Here is a 22,801-nt window from a genome sequence, read left to right as displayed (position 1 = left end):
ATGGGCAAAATGGAGTATATTCCAATAGGAAATACCACTCATTAGAAGTCTCCAAGCCACAGAAGCAGGACCACTGAAACACAGGATGATGCTCCTCAGCCAAGTACTCAAGGGCCTGCCCTTATATAGAGGAGGCGCTCGTGTGCGTGCTCAGTAGTGTCCGACTCTCTGCGACCCCATGGATTGTGCCCTCCAGGAGTCACGAGTCCCACAGTTCTGCTTATCGGACTGGAAATGGGCAAAACCCCTTGGCCCATCAACCAGGCCCGCCTCCTGGGTCTCCTCCAGCCAGCTCTGGGGAGGCGGCAGCAGGAAGGCAGGGGACCGTGTTCCTCCATGCTGAAGCCACTTGTTAATAGGCCCCAGATTCCCTCCTCCCCGGGGAAAAGGAGGCAGCAGTGAGCACTCTCCCTCCCTCCACACCCCCCCAGCCCACATCTGCCTCCCAGCAGGGCCAGGAGGAGAGCCATTAGCGTGTGCCTCAGCAGACAATGGGGAGGAGAAGTCTCCAGAGCAAAGGACAACTGCAGCAATTAGAATGCAGGGAGGTTCAGAAGCTATTTAACTGGGTGACCCTGAGGTCGCTGCATCTGACTCCCATCCCTGGATAAATATTGTATGAGAGGGGAGGGGGGCCAGCGAGGGAGCCAGCGGAGTGCTGCTCCTCCTTCCACTCCTTTCCCCACCCCACACGGCTGCCTCCAGCCACACACACCAAGAACATTATTTACAGCCCTGACAGTCAGAGCAATCACTCTGCTAACCAAGAGGGAATGGACAAAGTCGACTTACCCAAAATTGACTATGGCAATTGAAGAAGAATCCAGGGCTGTGGGGGAAGGGAGCAGAGCCAATACTGAGATGTAAAGCTTCTCCCAGACTATGGGTCCAGCTAGCATGAATACTCTCCATCACACCAAAACCACCAGCAGGTGAAGCTGGTCCCAACTGGTAGACAGTCATCAAAAATGGAGCACCCTTCTACCCTTCCGGGGGCCCCATAACAGAAAAACTCCTGGATCTCATCACTACTCAGGCTGTCATTGCTCAGTCGCTAAGTTGTGTCCAACTCTTTGCGACCCCATGGACTGTAGCACGCCAGGCTTCTCTGCCCTCCACTATCTCCCAGTTTGCTCAAATTCACGTCCGTTGAGTCGGTGACGCTATCTAACCATCCCATCACACCCAGGTGTTCCCTAGCAAAGATGGGAGTCCCAGCTACCTGCCCAGAGGAAGCCATATGCCACTTACTTATCCAGTGGGTCCCTTGGCTGACTTAGTGGGTTAAGGCCATGAGCAGGAAAGTCAGACAAAGCAGCAAGGGGTCAGGGTGGGGGAAGAAGAGGAGAGCGTCTGAGCACAGGCTGCGCCTCAGCCCCCACGTGCCGCTCCTCCAGTCCTGCTCTAATGCACCCTGACATGCCTCTGAAGACAGAGAGCTGTTTGCAGTCAGCACCGTGATTTGTTAGTAATTATTTCCATGGTGTCACATTGCTGTCACTCTGTTAACAAAGAGACAGGCTGCCTCGGGCTGCCTGCAAGAAAGAATCGCAGAGAAAAAGGCCTGTCAGGCTCCCGGGACTCTCTGGGCTGGCTGGCTTTCTTCCCCAAACCAACATCCTTGCAGGCTTTGGAAGAAACAGTTTTACAGAACTATCAAGTCTGAGTCGTGTCACCCGTTAGCCAGGGATAGAGAATTTATCCCACCTGCTCATAGGCGCCCTTCCCAAAGCCCGACAGAGCTAAGCCCCCAGAGTCTACAGATCATTCAGGCATGGGCCACTCTGCCAGCGGCAGCTTTGGGTTCCCTGGCCCACACCTTCCCAGCCCTCTGCTTCCTGACTTCCTCCTCACTGGGGTGTTCACAGCCTCCTCTGTGCTCTCAGGAGCCTGATCACAGTGACCAATTTCAGAAGCAGCTGGCATGGATGGTGGTTAGGGAATACACAGTGGAAGGGCATCCTCCCTCCTTGAACCTGCCAAACACCATTCAGGACTAAAGATGCTCAGGTGCCTGAGCACCTGTGAGGAGATCCTCTCTGAGCTGCCTAGATCAGGACAGAATCCGCACTAAGAGAGCTGCTGCTGCTGCTAAGTTGCTTCAGTCGTGTCCGACTGTGCAACCCCAGAGACGGCAGCCCACCAGGCTCCCCGTCCCTGGGATTCTCCAGGCAAGAACACTGGAGTGGGTTGCCATTTCCTTCTCCAATGCATGAAAGTGAAAAGTGAAAGTGAAGTCGCTCAGTCGTGTCTGACTCCTAGTGACCCCATGGACTGCAGCACCCCAGGCCCCTCCGTCCATGGGATTTTCCAGGCAAGAGTACTGGAGTGGGGTGCCACTGCCTTCTCCAGAGAGCTGCTGGTGGTTTGCTTTAACACAAAGTAATGTCTACATTACCCGGGCTGGGAATTAGAGGACAGACTGGCGAGCGCTGACAAAACAGAGGTCACTCACCTTACAGGCATGGAAAGTTGGAGATTAATTCTCTCCTCTCACAGAGGGAATCAGACTCCAGGATAGTGGAAGGAGGCGCCAATCTTGAGAAACCCTTTCACTGCCAAGCAGTAGTAGCAGCAAAAAAGGAAGACGAAAGCCCACAAAAGTCTGAGAGAGGCCCTGTCAAGGTGGCAACGGCCACTGCCACTCAGCTCCTACAGAATCCCAGGGACAAAGGAGTCTAGACAAGACTCCAAGTCTCCTGGCATCAGCGTCCAAAAGACAGGGCAGTGCTGGCTGCATGCACTGAAATGAAAGCCCCCCGAAGGCAGGACGTTCAGAAGGTTTATCTCTTTGTTCACTGCTAAGTCCTCAGTACCTGGAACAGTATAGACATATCACGGACACTCGATAAATATCTGTCAAAAGAATAAATAAATGGGTGACTAGGGCTCAAAGGCCATTTCCACAGCCCTGGGGTCAGCCTCTCTCATTGGGGGTTCAGAAAAGAGGGAAGGCCAGTGCAGACTCCACAAGACACAGGGAAGACCACACGTCTAAGGGGCTGGAATTAGGTTGAAAAGGACGAGGGAGATTAGTACAAGCTGACAGGACTAGGCAGATGCTCGTATTAGACTGAACCTTCACATACTCATTTGGTAAACATGAACGAAAAGACCAAAAGAAGGTATATAGTCCAACAAAAAAACCAACTGCAGTATAGTAATACAATGGAATCCTACCCAGCAATACATAGGTTGAACAACCAACGATGACACGGATGAATCTCTTGTATATTACACTGAGCAAAGGAAGTCAGACTCAAGAGAGTATATCTTGTATGAGTCCATGTATATGAAAGCCAAAAAGAAGAAAATGAGCCCAAAGTAACGGAAGTCAGAGTAGTGGTTACCTAGAAGAGGGTAGGCATTACTGACAGGAGAGGGGCACGAGGAAACTTTCTGGGATGATGCAAAAAGTTCACCTTGACTTGGGTGGCACACAAGTGTGTACATGTATAACAATATACTGAGCTGACCATTTCACACTTGTATACAGGATGTACCCTACTGTACCTATTTCATACTTCCATTTCTAAAAAGATAACATTTTTTTGGTTTTCCTTTTTCTGGCTGTACCACACGGCATGTGGGATCTTAGTTCCCCAACTAGGGATCAAACCTGAGCCCTCTGTGTTGAAAGTGTGGAGTCTTAACCACTGGACTGCTGGGGAAACCACAATAAAAAAAAATTTTTTTAAGTTGGGTCTCAAGAGTCACGCGAAAAGTATCTCACCCATACAAAAATATTTTCTAGCATCAACAGTGGAAGTTCAGTTCTCCCTGGAGTTCAGGACACAAGCCCCCATTTTTCACTCTCTATTTTCCAGAGGACATCACTTCAGTCATGTCCAACTCCATGCGACGCTATGGACGGTAGCCTGCCAGGCTCCTCTGTCCATGGGATTCTCCAGGCAAGAATACTGGCATGGGTTTCCATGCCCGCCTCCAGAGGATCTTCCCAATCCAGGGATTGAACCTGCGTCTCTTACATCTCCTGCATTGGCAGGCAGGTTCTTTACCACTAGCGCCATCTGGGAAGCCCCTGCCAGAGGACAGAAGGACCCAAACTAATGGCCAAGGCCTGTGAAGGTCCAAAACTTTTCAAAACACAAAGCAGTGCCACCTGAGTCTCAGGGGGAGCCTCTATTCCAGACCACGCAGACTCCACAGAAGTAGAGCCGGCACCCTGGTCAAGCCATGCCCTGCTGGTTCTGAGGCTCTCTGAAGGAGCCTCTCAGGTTCTTCCACGGAGCACAGAACCAGACTTCCAGACACTGCCCAGAAGAGCCACAGACACAGAAACCATCTGTCTTCCTGACAAGCCAGGCAGAGACCAGCTGATCCACTCCAGCTCTAGGTGATGGTCAAGGTCCAAGTGCCTACGGCCCCTCCTGCCAGCAAGGAGGCGGTAAGACCCTCAAGGATGGTCGAGGGGCACTCTATCCATCAGATTGGGGACCAGACACCTGGCAGCCACACTCACCTCAGGACCAATGAAGCAATAAAGAGTCGTCTAGTCAGCAGCGCCACAGCAGGCTCCCACCACCAGAAACATCTCAGCGCCTGGCCAGCCACTACATAAACACCTCCGTCTTTTATCAGGGTTTTAACTGAGCAGAACTCCCACTCCAGGGATTCCCACAACCACTGAAGTGCTTAAGACCCTCCGACACCTTCCCAGGGGGAGAGGAGATGAGTCTGCCACTGGAGCCCCACCCTGCAGCCTAGAAATGCCCAGAAACTGGAATACCAGAGGCGCCATCTGCCCGGGAGGGGCTGTGCCCGCAGACCTGATGGAAGAGCTTCTTTCTCCCCGAGTGTCCCTGCAGGCCGAAGGTCCCTCCAGTCCTTCCCTGGACTCAGGCTCTGAGGGAAGGCTGCAGGCTGCATGGCCTGCCAACCCGCAGCTCCAGGACCACGTGGAGAAGGGTGGGGAGGAGCGCCAGCTGGGAGCCAGGAGCCTGCTTGGACTTCACAGAAACCTGCTCCTGTCCCGAGGCCCACACGCTGGAGATGGGTAATCCTTAGCCGAGCCCATCGTCAGCAGCCCCTTTCCTGCCAGGTCCTGGCCCCAGGACAGGTGCAGGAAGGGGTTTGCCCACATCTGTGAAAAGGCTGGCTCCAGAGGCCGGAGCTCTCAGGTGGAGGCGGGGCACCCCTCGCTCCCCAGCACCCAGGAACCCTGGTCCCGAGGAGTTGTCAGGCTAACGAGGCTACCCCACCACCACTCCATCTGAGCGTGGCAGGCTGCGCCGCACGACTGGCTTCAGGTGGCTCTTCTTTAATTAATGGCATCCCAGGCTCTGCAGGGAGCTTCACCCCACAATGAATGGCCCTCTCTCATTAGAGGCAGGCCTGCCATGATGTATTCAGGGCGAGGGCCAGGATTCATTTCCCTGTCTGTGGGTTGGGGATGGGAGGGAGTGGGGAGGCAGCAGGGAGAGATTTATATCGAGTGACTTGGATTAGCTGCAGCTGAAACATGACCCCATCAACGCAAGCTGCCTTCTTGGGGCTAACCCAATGCACCTCTGCTGACGAGAGGGCTCTAGGGAAACTAAAGGGAGGGCAGAAGGTCTGGTTCTTGTTCGCTCTGGGCTCAGGCTGCAGCTCAAAGGCCCAGAATTCCTATACAACCTCCAGAAGCCCCTCCCCAGCCCACCCACACACATGGTGTGCAGTGCAAGCCTGGCCTGACTCTGAGCTGATCTCGCCTTACCGAGAGCCTCTTCGTGGCCAGGAAGCTGACCCAGGGGCTTCACAGCTATATCAAAGCGCTGACCATGGCAATCAGCTGTTTCTCTTGCTTTCTATGGGAAATACCCTCACTCCCTACCTCAGAGGAGGAGTCCACAACATGGGAAGGCCCCACGTCTGCAGCTGTGTAGGCAGGACCCAAGTATGTGTGCCCATCTCAGACCTCGGGCTACCCAGCACTCGGGAAAAGGCAGGCATCAGTCTAACGTGGAAACATGTGGGCAACACCGCACCGCACTGACCCCTTAGGCTGAACCTCACCTCCAGGGTGGGGGGATCCTGAGCAACACTTCTTCTCTCCCCCACAGCGATCCTGAGACTGAGCAAAGTGGCCTGGGGTCTTCAAGGCAAAAAGGAAAACGTGCCCCATGTTTCCAACGTACTTCTCACAGCCCTCTGCTAGCCACACAGGTGGTTTTAGGCCATGGAGCTGGGTAGGTTCAGGCTGGCAGCAAACAGCACACAGGCCTCGAAACTTACCCTACAAGTCGCATTAAACTTGCTGTTCAGTTTTGCTTATGCTTGGGAGAAAAATCCTACTTCAGAGCCTATCCTCCATCCTCGGCCCTCTGAGAACACCCAGTTCACTTAGAAAGATGGAGGGTGGGCCCTCAGCTGCTGCTGCCAGCCAATCAGAAGGCTGCTTTGCAGACCTGCTGTGTCCCAGGGAGGCCAGGGCAGAATGCCTATCATCTGTACACACAGGCTCCGTGTCGTCCACGCTTTCCCTGGCCCTCGTGGTGGAGCATTCATATATCCTTCCTTCCCTACTCAGAAAGAGATGTAGCTCAGTTCCGCTTTGCTAAGCCCTATTTGGCAATGTGTCTAAACACATGCAAACTTAATTAGTTCAGGAGGGGAGCCCAAGCGCTTGCAGTGACAGATAAAAGTATCAGGAAATGAGACAAGTCAGGACTGCCAGGGAGTTCTGACTCGAGCCCCTCCCCCCAACAGGCTGCTAATCAAAGGTGATACAGCTCCGTGCTGGGACCAACTGGCAAACCCATGGACAAGGTTCTCGCGAGCTTAGAGACTCGATGAGATGCCCCATGTGCTTCCAAGGATACTATAGAACAGAGGTTTCCAAAGTAATATTGGCAATGATCTGAGGATCCACTCATTTGTAGATCAGCAAGCAGCCTCTCAGACAGCCCCAAGCCATCCCCCACCACATCTCCTGGCCAACCACGTTCCCAGAGCAAAACGAACACAACGGTCCAGCCCTCCAACCAACACCAGCCAGGTACCAGAAGCCTAGGGTGTCAGAGAACATCCCAAGGCTCTGTCACTCAGCGCAAACAAAGGGGAGGAGGAAGGGCACTCCCACCAAGCCCAAAGCCATGCTGGAAGACAGAAGCAGATGGTCAGATACCCAAGCGGTCAAACATGCCAGCTTCCAGAGTTCAAATCCCTGCTACAAAGTGGCTGTGTGCCCTTGACAACTTACTTACCTCTCAGTGCCCCAGTTTCCTCCCTCATGTGTTAAAAAATAATTTATTTCATAGGATTGCAGTAAGGATTAAATGAGATAACACATAAATAGCACAGCAGGACTCCTGGTATGTAGTAAGTAGTCAATAAATGTTGGCTATCTTTATTATCTGATGTCACTTTTCCAGATCAGTTCTAGCCCTCAGTCCTGGGGACACAAATGTCTCAGAGAAAGCCCTTCACATTGCTCCTAGGACCGAGCCCTGTCCCCCTCACCCAGGCCCTTGCACCATCTCACCCAGTACCCCCCTGCAGGGCCCAACATCCAGTGCTGGCAGGGGAACCCAGGAGCTTCTTGGCATGAGCAGTGCAGTCCTCTACCCCCTCACACTCAGTCTGGGGCAGGAGGATCTGAGATTTTTTCTTCCATTCCCTTCTCCCTGAATCCACTCACCACCACCCGCTGCCATTCTTCCCGGGCAGGGATCCTACAGGCCCACTCCATGCCTTAGTTGTCATTTATTCAACACACATTTATTGAACAATTACTACATGTCAGGCATTGTCCTGGGGTTATAATGGTGCACACAATCTAGGGAAAGAGACAGACAAGTCTAGGCAGCTACAACGCAATTTCATGTAAGAATAAGTACATGTACTCCAGGAACGTACAGGAAGGCACCTAAAAAAAGATGTTAGGAGGGATCCTTAGGAACTGGCCAGTTAGAGCACCTGGCTAGGGGTAGGGGGAGCCTGAGTACATAGAGAGCATCAACAGATGAGGCTAGAGAAATAAACAAGAGCCTTGAAACCTTCAATAATCAGTGTGACTTTGCCTAGAGGACAAGGGGAAGCCTTGAAGGGTGTTAAGTGGGTATGATGTAATCTGCTACAATTAGGAGAAAGAAATATAAGAAACAGAACAGCTGGAGAGACCAACGAGCAAGAAGACATTCGTAGGAATCCAAGAAGAACAGGGTGACCTGAACTAGGGCAGGGGTAGTGGGTTTGGAAAGGCGGCAACAACTGTGAGAAACCTCTGGGAGAAAGGATCATAGGGTCTGGCAATTAACTGGTTATGGCTAGAGGGGGGAACCAAGGAAGATTTTCAGTTTTCTGACAGAACTACTGAGTAGATGGTACCAGTGAGTCATTATTCAAGAAAATGCTGAAAGACAAGGTGTTGGGAGAAAAAATAGCACCTGAGCTTTAAGTTTTAAGGCTTCCTTGATAGCTCAGCAGGTAAAGAGTCCACCTGCAATAGAGGAGACGTGGGTTTGATCCCTGGGTCGGGAAGATTCCCTGGAGGAGAGAATGGCAACCCACTCCAGTATTCTTGCCTGAAAAAGCCCATGGACAGAGGAGCCTGGCAGATTACAGTTGATGGGGTCGCAAATAGTCAGACACGACTAAGCAACTAAGCACAAGCTTTAAGGGTATCTAGGTAAGATAGAGAAGAGGAGCTGGATATGAAGGCTCAGAGTTCAGATGGCAAAGGGAACAGATTCCTTTTCTCCAGTGGGATCACTGCTGCATGTTGGTTCCATTTCTCATATAGAGGAAAAGATGAGAAGACAGCATACAGAGAATAGCTGAGGCTGAGAAATAGATGAGATCACTCCCATAAGTGTGAGTGTGTAGGATACAAAAAAAAGACAGCTAGGAGAGAGATCAAAGAAATGCCAGTAGTTAAGAAACACCAAATTTAAGAGAAAAGGAAAAAAGAATCATAGGAAAAGGAAGGAAAAAGTCAGAGAAACAGGAGACATAAGTAGAAATGAAGAGTGCTTCAAGAAGGAGGAAGTAGGCTGAGGAGAGATGCCAAGAGGGTCCAGGAGGACCCCCAGCAAGCCTTTCAGACGCCACCTACACATCCCGCGAGGTACTGTGTACCCCACAGAGTCCTCCCCGGCATGTGCTTCCTCTGCCATGGGACCTCTCTCCAGGAGACAGCACTCTCTGCTCTCCCATCGTCCTGGCTGCGTGACCCTCAGCAGTCCCTGTTGAGACAGAGTGTGTGTGTGTGTGTGTGTGTGTGTGTGTGTGTGTGTGTACTCGTGCGCACTAAGTCGCTTCAACTGTACTATGAACTGTAGCCCACCAGGCTCCTCTGCCCATGGGGTTCTCCAGGCGAAAATACTGGAGAGGGTTGCCATGCTCTCCTCCAGGGGATCTTCCTGACCCAGGGATCAAACCCACATCTCTTGTCTCCTGCATTGGCACGTGAGTTCTTTACCACAAGTGCCACCTGGGAAGCCCAAGTCCCCGTTGAGTATGTATTCCCAAAACAAACAGTAAGTAGGATAATTTGAGCAAGTATCTTTTTTTTTTCAGAGACAATGTTTGTCTGTACTTGAAACAAGAAGGGAGAGCCATGTAGTCTAGAATGGTTTCAATCATCTGGAAAAAAAAAAAAAAAGGAGTGTGAATTCAGGAGTGACTTCACAGAGGTGCTTCCACCTGCCTCCTGACTGGGTCTTCTTCATGATGGATTAAGAACAAAATAATACAAAAAATTTCATGTCCGAGTATGGAAGTAACTGAAATAGATCTCATTTTCTTTAGCTAGACAGCCTAGTATTAAGAGCTCTCCCCTAGTTGCCATTCTTATAAATTATCATTATTTTTTCAAACTGTTTGCTACCCAGGTGGCTGAGTTTTTCGTTGCAAAATATTAGTTCAGATGGTCTCACACAAACTTATGTTAATGTTAAATATCTTTTGATCTCCAGACTTTCTGGTCCACATCTGCACAGACCAACAGAGGGGTGTGGTATGCGAAGTGCACAAGGAGAGCAGGGGAAACACCTAAGTCAAATGACAGCCCTGCACTCACACATTTGGCCTCCAACAGCAGGAAAACGCCCTGCTCCCAAGCTAAGGGGAAGCTGCATGAGGTCACTCCCGGCAGACCCGGAGTGGACCCCTGGATCCTGCTCCTCCACAGCAGGATCTGATCATCCTGACCCTCTCCTCCAAAGGGCCTCTTCCCCTGAGGCACGGAGGACCAGGTCCACCCTCATATCAGCTCTTCTTATCCCCCAGCCCACTCCGCAAACCCAAGTCCTCCTGATCTGCTCCTCTTCTTAAACCCACAAGCCACTGCGAAACCCTGTGGCCTAGCTTCTAAGCACCTGTGCCTAGAATGCCTCCTGACTGGGTCTTCTGGCCGTTCAGCTGGCAAACCCATGTCTCCAAACTACAGGTGAAAAGGTAAGCTCCTCAAAGGCAGCGCCTGTGCAGATGTCCATCCTCACTGCATCTTCCCTATCCTCCCACCATGCCAAAGACAGACGCCCTTTACAGAGACAATACAGAGCCTGGATAAGCAGAGGAGAGAGAACACTGTGAAAGAACACTAAACTCTACAAGGAGCTTCAGGAAACAACAGGTAAGGCAATGGAAAGGCAGGTCAGGTAGGGAAGGCAAGCCGACCAAGAGCCAAAACCACAAGTGTCGTTTCTTAAAAACGTTTAGAAGGAAAATGAAATCTGCACCCACTGTATTAAAACCCACCTGAGCGGAATCTGTGACGACAGCTTCAAAGCCCACATAAACCTGAGTATCACCCCATTCAGGCTGACAAAAGATGGACACAAAATTAATTTGTCAGGATGGGGGGAGATTTCTTTTCTCCAGTGGGATTTCCACTGCCACTTCAGTCCCCATTTCTCAGCACCACACTAATCAGGCCCTTTCCAACGAAAGTGATGTGCAGCTGGCTGCAGGGAGAGGGAGGCTGCTGGGGGCAGGGGGCGGGGGGAGCGGCAACAAGAGGGAGCGTGGCTCGGAGAGACTAGAGTGGGAAATGAAAATATTTGCTGAGTTCCTTAGACTTAAATTTGAAAATAGATGTCAAAACAAGAAGTGAGCCACATACTAACAAGTTGTTAGGTCAGTTTACCACCACCCTTGTCAGGCTCATCAGCAGGCTTTACCAGGCATGAGAGAAGGTGATGCTTCTGACGAGAGCCATCTGACAAGAGGCTCCGGAACATGGAGAAGCTGTGCGCCGTCACGCAGAGCTGCTTAGGTTTCCTCTCTGGCTGTTTTTATTTTGTTACACATTTAATTAAGAGCCTTCCCAGCGGTTACGGGAATCCTGCTTCGAAAAGGCGGCCACAGAGCTCTCCTCCCCCCGCCCCTGCCACCAGACATCTGACTCCTCCCTGCACTCTCGCTTCCAGAGCTTGGCGGGCCTTCACGAGCCAGACCCAAACCAGCCGCCAAAGTCTGCCCCAGTCATCTCTTCTGGAAGCCATGTGGCCTTAAGAATTCCATTCTGCCTAGCTGGGTCTACCAATTTGAGCGTCAGGTTTTAATTTGCCTTTGTTTTCTCACCTATAAAAGAGAGACACCACCTCCTACCCAAGAAGACAGGTAGGAGACAGAGAGACACATGGCATGTGCTCATTAACATGTTTAAAAATTGTACTTTATCACAGTCACTGCCACTTTCAAAAGGGTGTATTGTTTGTATCTGGTGCCTTAATTTCTTATTCCTGATTTGTTATACATGCATCACTCTTTTCCCTTCCTTTTTATACCCTTGCTCCTTGCTTGTACCATGAGCTACCTCGAGAGCAGAGACGGTGTCTCTATTTGTTTGCCTTCTCAGAGGCCCTGGCACTTATGCTGGGGGAACACACTTCAACCTTCCGTGCCTAAACAAGTTATGGATTTTAAGATTCTGCCAATCTAACTGGTTGTTTTTCCTTCATCTCCCAACTGATCTAATTTCTTCCGTTTAATGAAATTCTTTTGGCATCATAGAGTAGTAATGTTATAATAGAAATATCAACTAAGAAATAAGATCAGAAACATAAAACGTAGTTCTTGAAACTGATGTTAGCTGTCATTTTCACGTTTTCTTTTTTTCCTTTATTCCCTCACTCCCTTAGTAATTAAAATAAAAAAGTGAAACAGATTCTCTCCAGGAGGTAAAGGAAAAGAGTAACCCAGAAACTGTGCTCATTAACATCTGATTTTCCTTTCACATGTGCTCTGACTCCCCAGCCCGATCCCTCTTATTGATGACAACAGTTCCATCAAGATGCAAAGCAGCCTCCTAAGTCACCAAGATTTGTCCAGGGCCCGCCATGCCAAGGCTTCTAATGCCAGCCATCCCCTCTCCTTGTCATGGAGAAACCGACCCCAAGCTTTGGAGGCCCAGCCAGATAGTCCCCAACATCATGGGCAGGAAAGCTCTCACATACGCATATAAGCACACGCCATTCACCCCTATCACAGAAGATGCTGAAATTGGGTGTTTGGGACATGAACACACCAAAGAGAGAAAGCCACTGGGAGAGCAGGAGTCTCAGCTAACTAGAGAAACCAGGCCTCTGGCCTGGGCCACACGAGCCCTAGAACCCTGGGTGTCAGCCTGTACCCTGCTCCACCCCGGATACCGTCTCCTGTGTTGGAGCTCCCTCCCCAGGAGTCCCTTCTCACTTGAGTGCTCAGAGCTGCTCAGGATATGGAACGCTGTAAACCAGAGCAACAGCATTCTTCCTCCTCACCCTCTCCTCGGAACCGTCCCCTGACTCAGCTCTGCCTCCAGGCACAGCCCCTGTAAGTTCCCCAACAATGAGTGTCACGGGGAGCTCTGGAGCGTGTGGTACGCAGTCAGTGCACACACATGTTCTCAGGCCTGGGGGAGACAGGTGTGCGGGCGAGTATGTGACCTGGGCCTGCTCTTCCTCCCGCCTCACCTAGAGGGTTGGGTCCAATAGCAGGCTAGACAGCCACCCGGGTGCAGAACTTCACCTCAATGCCCAGCAAAAGGCATAAAAAGGATCTTGGTGAGAAAATAATGCCTGAATTGGAAGGAAATGTCACTCCAGAGCCATGCCTCCCCACCCCCACCAATACCCCATCCTATGCTCAAAAACTCACACACATACACACACAGAATGCTCGTTGCTGCCTTCAGTCACAAAGAACACAGAGGTATGGATCCTATCAGTGCTCAGCACACAGCGCCCCCCTACCACCCAACCTCCACCCTGCTTTCGTTCCCTGGGGACTTTCTGAAGCCAGGTATCCATGAGGGTAGACAAGAGGCCGAAGTGTCAACCCAGCAAAGGAACCAGCTCTGTCTTCCAGAACTGGGACAAGACCAGGAGACAAAGGAGAAAAAGCAGTGGGGACAAGGGAGGAAAAGAGGAGGCTGGTGACCCGGCAGCAGCATCCCTCTCCCATCCCCACCCTGGGCTCTCTGTGGGATCATCAGGGCCTCGCATCCCACATGAGAGCCTAACATAGCATCATGGTTAGGAAGATGGACCTTGGAGCCAGGTTGCCTGGGTCTTAATTCTGGCTCTGTGTGTCCCTGGGCAAGATACTTAACCTCTCTGCGCCTGAATGTCTTCATCTATAAAATAGGAATAATAAGAGTCCCAAGGGTTAGTAAATGAGTTACTATTTCTAAAGCATTTAGAAGAGTAAATACTATGTACCTGGTTTAGAAGAAAATTAAAGACCCTCTTTTAACTCCTTTCTTTCAGGGCAGTAACGTGTAGCCCACAATAGGAAGAGCTCTCCTAGCACAGGTAAGAAGGCAACAGCAGGGCTGGAAAGGTCCATCCAGAGGCAGAAGGCCGAGCTCCCAGCCCTCGTTCTGCCCAGCCAGCCCCCAGATCCAAGACTGCCTGACCCAGCTGCCCTGTAGGTTTGGACATTTGAGACTGTAAAAGGCAAAACCTGGTCCCGCAGGTTCCAAGCCCTGTCAGCAAAGGAGTCCTGCTCATACTCACATGACTTTTAAGTCCCAGTCTCCACAGGTGACAAAAATTGACTTGACGTTTGGATCTAAGAGGCCTTCCTTCGCCATCCACTCATCGACCCTCTGAAAAGTACACAACAAGAACAGATGAGATTTTCCATTTTTTTTTTCCCTGAGTCTCTGAAGAGCCACAACAGTGAAACGCAGATAAGCTGCTTGTAATCAGAGCAGGAGAAAACTGTAATCTTATCCTACCACAGCTCCACTCTGGGCTCTCAGCCTTGGCTCAGAACTATGGAGGCCCTGGCAGGATGATCCCTGCAGGCAGATCCCACAAGCCCAAGTGCTAGAGGGGTGGTGGGGGGCAGGGTGCCCCTCCACTCTCCCGGTGCCTGGCAGCCCACCCTGGACAGGATAAGGACAGAAGCCAGTAGGTCAGTCCAAATACCTCTGGTCCTCAAACAAAGGTACTGCCTAGCACAGACACAGGTTGGCCTGGACCATGAGAACAGGCTGGAAGAGGCCCCCAAGCAGGGAACTCCATAGGATCGTTTGCTTGTTTAGTCATTCCACCCTCCCACCAAATGTTTACTAACCAAATGTATTAATTTACTTATTCTCCAAACGAAGGTCAAGTTAACTTTCCCCAAGAGGCTAGCAGAAGAGGCTCCTCTGCCGGGCTGTAGCCCTATTCTGACAACTGGGAAAGCACAGCCTGCTCCAGTCGCTAGAAGTTCATCAACTGGTCCCAGAATCTGTATTTTTCTCCTCCTGGTTGGGGATTCAAATTCAGCAGAATCTTTTGAAGGCTGAGCTCAATTCCTAGACAGGGAAAGAAACTGCTCCTAAAGACATTTTAAGTCTTTCTTCCCCTTCATCCCTTGGATCCATTTTATTATTTGCACTCACACTGCAAGTACAAATATTAAAATCAGTATATAACGAGAGAATTATCATAAAGAATTCACGAAGCAGTGCCTACTTTTCAGAAGATCCCAGGCATGGGGCAAGAGTGCAGCAGATCACACCGCTGTGCCACTCACACAGGGGGATTATTTTTAAAGGCTATATCGCACGGTCGTTAGAAACTCGGGATTGAAAAATCAGACACATCTGGGTTCTAACCTTGGCTCTTCTATATCCTGGCTGTGTCACTGATGAGAAGTCATTTAAAAGTCATTTAACCCCTCTGAACTTCAGTTTCCTTCATCTATAAAACGAGGTAGGATGACTAACCTTACAAGGTTGTTTTGTGAATTATATGTGATAATGGATTAAGTGCCTACCTAAAAATAGACAGCAGGCTGGGAAGGGGAGGAAGACAGATCATCTTAATACAATGCAACAGAGGCATCAATGGAGAAGCACCCAGGATGCCATCGGATCAAGAAGAGGTGGAGGCCAGCCCCAGCTTTCACGGGGAAAGGCATCAGAAAGGCTGCATAAAGATGACTGAACTAGTGGCTGGGTGGCTGAGTTTGCCTGACAGCTTGGAACACAGGACAGGAGGCAAAGGCACAGACATTCTGCGTCTGAGCAACATTGTCTGTTTAAATTCTGCCTTTCCCACCAGACTATCAGCACCATGAAGGCAGGGGCTGTTAAGGTGTCTTATTCACTGTCCTAATCCCTAACCCAGCACAGTCCCTTCTCGATCTCTTGATTGAGATATGAGTAAGAAGTAATGTGACTGGAGTTCTGTAGTGACTGAAAGGAAGGGCAGGAAATGAGGCTGGGGGAGGCCAGACTGTGAAGGCCTTGTGTATGCAGCAGATAATGGAGAGCCCATGATAACCCTGGGCTTCCTGGATCCTCAGAGATGCTGGAGGTCTGGCCCAGCTGAAGCAGTCCTGGAGCAGGGCCGATGGTCCCATGCAGTTTCATGGCTACGGCAGCCCTACCTCCTGGGACATCAGGGCCAGACTCTGCAGACCCTCTTCACAGTCTGCACCCCAGAGCATCCTCTTCAGTGCAAGGGTCTCCCCGGCAGCTAAATTCTGGACGTTCCACTGCTGAATGTGTGTCTCCTGGGCCACTCTGGCCCCAGCCCTTGCACGGACACACACGCACACACACACATGCATGCACACATGCATCCTTTCCCTAGGGTCACCTAAAGAAAATTAGGTAGACATTACATAAGAAAAGAGGTAAGGCAAACCTGGAGCTCCCTAAGTCAGCTAATCTCGCTCCGGTTCACTGGCCTTAAATCCCCAAGGTAAGTGCCCCACCTGCTAGGGGGCTCCCCAACGCCCCAACTCCTGCACAGTGGTCCTGGAAAAGAGAGCAGGACAGGACAGGACTGTCAGGAGGCAACGCCCAGCAAGACCAGGCCTCTACCATGGGAAGCACTCACTGCTCCTTGGAAGCTTAGGGCCAAGGCCATTCACTCATGCAGCAGGTATTCAGTGAGCAGCTTCTGCTACAAGGCTGTCCAGGGAAGTCATGTGTTTGGAATCAAGCCTGTCCTTTTCCTTCCCTTCTCTGTTTGAATGGAGAGATGGCTGGAGGGACCACCAAGACAACCCGCAGTAGCCAGCCTTCCCGGCTACTGAAGGTGTGGAGGAGCCCAGTCTGAGACCGGCTAAGAACAAATGTGTTGAACAAACACCCATCTGGCCATCTGCTCAAGGCCTTGGTTAGGATGAGAACTAGCTCCTCAGCTCTTTAACCAGCTCAGGACTCATGGGAAAAAGCAGAGCCCAGTCTGGTCTCCTCGAGCCCCCAGAGACTCCCTCAATGCCAGCAATCTCCCCTCTTCACCCACAAAGTACACTGAGACTGGGTGAGACTCAGACTCCTCTGAGCACCCTGTTTCAGGGTTGGCTCGGGGTCAAAAGGAGGAAGCCTCCTGAAGACCAACCTCCCCCTCAACCAGCACCAGTCAGGAGAAAACTCCATAACCTCAACAGCCCTGGTTTGGTGCTGGCCCAGAAAAAGCATCTTCCTCCCAAGATCCCAGCCAGAGACACTCCAGGGAAAAGCTGCCTGTCCCCTGGCCTCGCTCTGGGATGCTGGCTGGAAGACAGGGATGGAAGGGTCCCCTCTTTCTCCTTGAGTCTGGTCTTGGACAGAGCAGTCCAGGCTGAGGAGACCCCTTAGTCATAGGGGTGAATCTCCCCACCCAAGAAGAGGGTCAGTGGGGCTGGGAGACACTTCAGGGCTCATCTTCTCCCAACCCTTCAAGAGCCTGACCAGCCATAGAACCTGGGTCTGCATGCTCCCTGGGACCAGGAACATATTCGGCCACTGGGTGAGCCTAGACCTGTCTCTCTGGCCCTAGTTCCACCCTGAGGAGCCCCAGGAAACTCAGTCTGCATTTCTCTCCTCCATGCGACAGGCCCTCTGGGCTCAAGAAAAAGATCGTCCTCCCTCTCCCTGCCACCACCCTACTCCCTCCAGCGTAGGTGTGCTCTGCTGTCCTCCCAGACACACGGCTTGCTCCTGCGATGGGGCACAGCTTTGGGCGTGTTGCTCTTAAGGATAAATAAAGCACCTAATGCGATCCACAGGCTTTTTCGCCTCTCCCCTCCCCCTAGAGAAGGAAGGGGAGGGGGGCTCTCTCCCTCTCTGCAAACTCCAGGCCAGCGGGGGTGGGAGATGAGCTGAGGCCAAGCACGGCTTCCCGATTCCCTAGGCTGGAGCACGAGAAGCAGCGTCTTAACCTTTTCCAGCTCCCCAAGGAGAATATCCCAGAAGTGTGGTCTCTGCCAAGGGTTCTAAAGCCTTTAATTTGATTTTCCTCACATAGGCAATTGTTGTAATTATTCTGATTAGGAATCATTACCCAGTGCAGCCTCCGCACCCCTGACAGGCACAATGCATCCAGCGGCAAGCTGCAGTGGGGCAGGCGGGCCGGCCGCACCTCCTGGAGGAGCTGACAGCAAACAAAAGCCATCAATGGGGAGTTCTGGGTGAGTTAATGAAGTGCTCACATGCCACAAGAAGCCAACACTAAAGCTAAACAAAAACACCTCCAGTCCCCGGGGCCGCCCGCAGTGCCGCAGCTCGGCTCCCCTGCTCCCAGCGCAGGCTGCCCGAGTCACTGGAGCCACCGGCCAGCAACAGCCTCGGGCTGCGAGCAGGCGGGGCCTCCACTGACTCCCGGGGCGCGCGGACATCTTGTCAGTAACCCTGACAGGAACAGCTGGAGATGACAGATCAATGGTTCAATACTCTCAACAGCATGTCACTGATGTGACAGCAAATGTTATTCTAATCAAGCCATAATCATAGTCAAATTACATGGCTACATTCTCAGGAGGGGAGGGAGAGGAAGGTGGCAGGAAGGGGTCAGAGGTCAGGAATTAAAGGTCACTCAACCTACCTCCAGCACTTGCTGCAGGCTTGGCTGACCATCCACCATGGCTTGAATAATCCCGGTGAGCTGAAAGGAAAGAGAAATAGCCTATGGGTGGAAACTGGGGATGCAGGAACTCAAAGCTGGACTGGAGTCTTTTCTGTTTTCCTCCTTCTACAGTAAAAGCCTCTGACCTGCACAGCTGTAGGCTCCAAACCTGGCAGAAGCCTTGGGGATCACGTACCCCCACAACTTCCTGCCCCGAGATGCGGGTACATATCCACATAGGGAGCATGGGCTGGGTCTCAGACCTGTTTTCAGCTTTCATTTTGCAGAAAATACGACTTTACACATCTTTTGTATTCAGTAGGTGCAATAACTCCTCCCGAATTACTGTGCTAGTAGTCCGCCAGGCTCCTCTGTCATGGGGATTCTCCAGGCAAGAATACTGGAGTGGGCTGCCATGCCCTCCTCCAGGAAATCTTCCCAACCCAGGGATCAAATCCAGGTCTCCCACATTGCAGGCAGATTCTTTACCAGCTGAGCCATCAGGGAAGCTATCAAGGCTTTAGTTTTCATGTAGGCTGAGGGATCTTTCCAACCCAGGGATTGAACCCAGGTTTCCCACATTGCAGGTGAGTTCTTTACCGTCTGAGTCACCAAGGAAGCCCAAGAATACTAGAGTGGGTAGCCTATGCCTTCTCCAGGGGAACCTGCTGACCGGGGAATCAAACCAGGGTCTCCTGCACTGCAGGCAGATTCTTTAGCAGCTGAGCTACCTGGGAAGCCCAAGTAAATTCACCTCCAGGCTCCTCAGGAGTTCCTGCAGAACTCAGGGAATGCCCCCACATGGGACCAGGACCTCTAGTTCCAAGTCCCCCTTTCTCTGAGCCTCGGTGTCCAGCACTTCCCCCTCTGACCAGTGAAGGGCCAGGGGGCCCCCCAGGCATCCACCCTTCACCCTGCATACCTGGGCCCTCGATACCGGCTGGGCAAGCAGGAAACTGGCACCTTCAGCAGAGGAAAAAGCCCACAAACCTAGCCTAGAGGATTTCTCACTCAAGGGCCTCTGCTCCACCCAGGTCAGGCCTAGGTTCAAACCAGCTTGGTGCTTTGGTCTGCTTTATTTTGAAGTGGAAAATATCCCTCAAGTACAGACTAGAGAGGCTGCCTGCAGGGCCTGCAGCAGGAGGCCCCTGCACAGACATGGACCCAGCTGGAAATCACCATGGCCGGCATGCCCCCGGCCACTTCCAGACAAGAGTAGCATCTCAGGCCTGATTGGAAACTTCTCTTTTTTTTTAAGTGTGGGGGGTGGGGATTAAACTCCAATTAAACTATAATTATGTGTAATGAATACCAAATACCCAACTCACACAAACCGCTGGCTCTAAGAGGGAAGGTTATTTTCTCATAGCGACTTACACGGAATGGTAATACACACCTTTTAGGGAAGAAATTTTCATTTTAAGAACGCTGAGTTCCTCTAGGTGGGTTTCTGTAGTTCATCAAGTCATTATTAGGTGGTATTTTAAGGAAGTGTAAGGACACAGCCACTCTATTTTATATTCCAGAAACTGTTTTTATATTAATCTGTATTTTAATTGGGTAACAGCTGCTGCCTACAGACTTCCCATGGTCTAAAAGGAAAATAAATTAGAAAGATTAACTACACTGTTGTTTCGCGAGGCTTTAACCCACAGCATGCCCACCCGGCTGGCACTTCCACACCCTTTCCTTGCTTGGAAGACCAAAGGACTGCCCAGTAGAGGGAGGGCCTGAGCCAAAGAAAAGAAAAGGTGGTCCCTTGAGGGCTCGGGTGGGGATGGGGAAGAGCCCCAGGTTTGTGGCTTTCATCATGGAGCACTGAGGCTTCTCCTTTCCTTCAGTCAGCATCTACTCCTGGAGGGGCTGGGCCCCACTCAAGCAGGCAGGGATCCAGCAGTGAAGAAAGGCATGACAACCCTGCCACTGTGGAATCTGAGTTCTTCTTGGCAGCCCAGTCCTGGCCCAATCCAGTCAGCACCCAGAGCCACACTGAGCAGGCAGGGCCCTGTGTTTTGTCTTGGCAAGGTCTGGACCAGGCCTGTTGCCAACTCCAGGTCCCACAGCCAGATGACTGGTTGCGCCCACTACTGCCCTTTCTCGCCCAGCTTCTCTCCTGCTAGGTTCTCCTAGGGCTGAGTCACATCCCCAAACCTGGCGCTGGGGCTTTGGATCAGGACAATCCTGGAAAAGAGGGCGCACAGCCACTTGTCAGGGAAAGCCCCAGGGTCTGCACAGTCTCGTGTCCAGTCTGAGTTTCCTGGGGCAAGGTTAGGTCTCCTCCTCTTGGCTCCCACCAAGTGTCACTCAGATGAATTCTGAAGGACTTCCAGAAACTCCCTCTTACACAGGAGACCAACAGCATCCTTGCCAAGAACCCTCGCTCCTTGGAAATGGGACTGAGGTCAGCACCTGCCCTAGGTCCCAGGAAAAGTACTACATCGAAAACAACAACCGAGGCGCTGACCTGCGGGATCTCTCACCAAAGACTAGGCCCGCCTCCTGTCACCATGGGGTGCAGAGGTGCAGATGGCCTCCAGGATTCTAGGGCTTTCTCACACTCCCCCGCAGTGGTCAGCAATCCTAGAATCATCAGCCTGGGAGGAGCCTAGTGAGCTTGGCTTCCTCCCTCTCTCCATGCTTCCCAAACCGCCTGTGGTCCAAAGCATGGCTTACAGCTTATAGCTAAGGGACTTGAACTCAACCCCCAGAGACACAGGGGCTTGAGATCCTTCCAGGAACAGGCCTCACTCCCCTGCATTAACGCCTCCCAACAATGGACCACATCTGATCAGCTCTGTCAAGACACTCGATGAAGATGGTGGAGGGTGAAATTTAAGAAGTCAATCCCCATACCTGATACCGACAACCTATAAGACATACCAGAAACTGTGAGGAAGACAGAAAATATAATAAAATACTACTGGGAAGTGATACCTTAGGCCTAACCTAAATCTTTCACGCTGCTGTTTAAGTCCATTCCCACTTGGGTTAATATATGTTTGTAAAAAGCTTTCACATCCTCACAATGAAAGGTACTAGAGCAAAGCCAAGTATTTATTAAGCTGAGAACCAGGGCTCACAGGCTAAACAGAGCTCAGAGACCTTAACCACTTAAAGCAGGAGAGGTGAGAGGAAGGATTAATGTGTGCTCTGTGGCTCCTTTCACTGAGGGATTACAGATTAACTCCCGCTTCCCCAGACTCAGAAACCACAAGGCAAGGGGCTTCTGACCCTGACTGATAACGTGACTGGTGACTGAGATCCCCTACCCGCACCAGAGCTCAGTCTGGGGACGAGTGGGCTTCCTCGTTCGTAAATACGGGCAACTACAGAACGCAGCCCTGGATGCTCGCTGCCAATAGCATGTCAGCATCCAGTGCTTTCTCCCTTCACAGTTTATCTCCAGCACAATCGTATTCTGACACCAAGACAGTTTGTTGATTACATAAGCACTTGTCTCTGGTGTGCAATCTGATAATCAGACCCACTCTTTCTCCTCAGACAAAGAGACCAATAAATCTCACCCTTTACAAGTACAGGTGCAAGACAAAGCCCTTTACTGGCATTTAGCAAAATGGGTATTTTTTCCTAGTTTGTTTTTTTTTCCCACAGTGACAACAATAACAAAAAGGACTGCACGTGGTCAGGGACTGTGCAGCAGCCCAGCTGCTACAGGCAGAGATGTAATGAGCTGGAGTGGATTCTAGAGGTGGTAGGAAAGGGCTTGAGAAGGAAGAAAACACACCCCCATCCTGTTTCTGTCAGAACATCTCCAGGAAGCCTCTCAACTGGGACTAAGAAAGGACCTCAAGAAGGCTAATGACATGTTCATCACTCAGAGCAGTGAGAGTGTCTGCATGCGGGCTGCAGATTCACTCAAGGCAGAACCCCTCTTCTGGCTGTCCAGCACGGAGCCTGTCTCTCTCCTAACACAAGCATGTGCTTGTGCATGCACACACATGGCCAGGGTTCTTAAAAACAAAACTTCTGGTCCAAGAGAGAAAATCCTCCCGGAGGACCTGCTTAGAAAAGTCTGGAGGTTTGGGGTTGTTCCTCAGCCTTACCAGTGAAAGATTCCTTGTGGCTGGAATGATCTCACTGCCCCCCGCCCCGTCCACAAAGGCACATTCTGCCAGACTGGATGAGGTCGCAGAAGGACGGCCCCATTCTGTGTCCGTGCCTCCCTTGGCATTATAGTCCATCTAGACAGGGCGATATCTAGATGACCTGAGGTTTTCCAAAGAAGACGTTACTTACTCAAAAGAGCAGTGAGCAGTACAGCTACTTTGCGGGGAGGCAGGCTGTGGTAGAAAAACTCCTTGACACCAGCCACTTGAGGAACATGGATTTTTACTTGGTGCCAGGCCCTAAGGATAGGACCGTCAGGGATCACATCTGGTTTCTGCCATCAAGGAGCTCACAGTCTAGTGGGGAGATGGACAAATGACTGCAGTATAATGTATCTGACTGTGCTATGCCGGGTTGAGCACGGCCCAGCCTGGGCTCAGTGAAGGTTTCCCAGAGAAGGTGACCCTGAG

General features: G+C 51.3%; 1 protein-coding gene across 6 annotated transcripts in view; it reads right to left on the bottom strand.

The window, feature by feature from the left end:
• Positions 1-22,801, bottom strand: part of ERI3 (ERI1 exoribonuclease family member 3) — a 130,841-nt gene that overhangs the window by 71,382 nt on the left and 36,658 nt on the right. For all 6 annotated transcript variants that reach the window (XM_070786678.1, XM_019957622.2, XM_019957621.2 and 3 more), the window contains 2 exons: positions 18,243-18,302; positions 13,947-14,038 (listed from right to left, as the gene is read on the bottom strand). In XM_070786678.1, the coding sequence (XP_070642779.1) occupies positions 13,947-14,038; positions 18,243-18,302 (152 nt within the window). The remainder of the gene's footprint in view (positions 1-13,946; positions 14,039-18,242; positions 18,303-22,801) is intronic.

Source organism: Bos indicus, chromosome 3 (assembly GCF_029378745.1).
Source record: "Bos indicus isolate NIAB-ARS_2022 breed Sahiwal x Tharparkar chromosome 3, NIAB-ARS_B.indTharparkar_mat_pri_1.0, whole genome shotgun sequence".
Taxonomy (NCBI): Eukaryota; Metazoa; Chordata; class Mammalia; order Artiodactyla; family Bovidae; genus Bos; species Bos indicus.
Note: the sequence above shows the minus strand (reverse complement) of the source record. Positions and strands in the feature narration are given on the sequence as shown.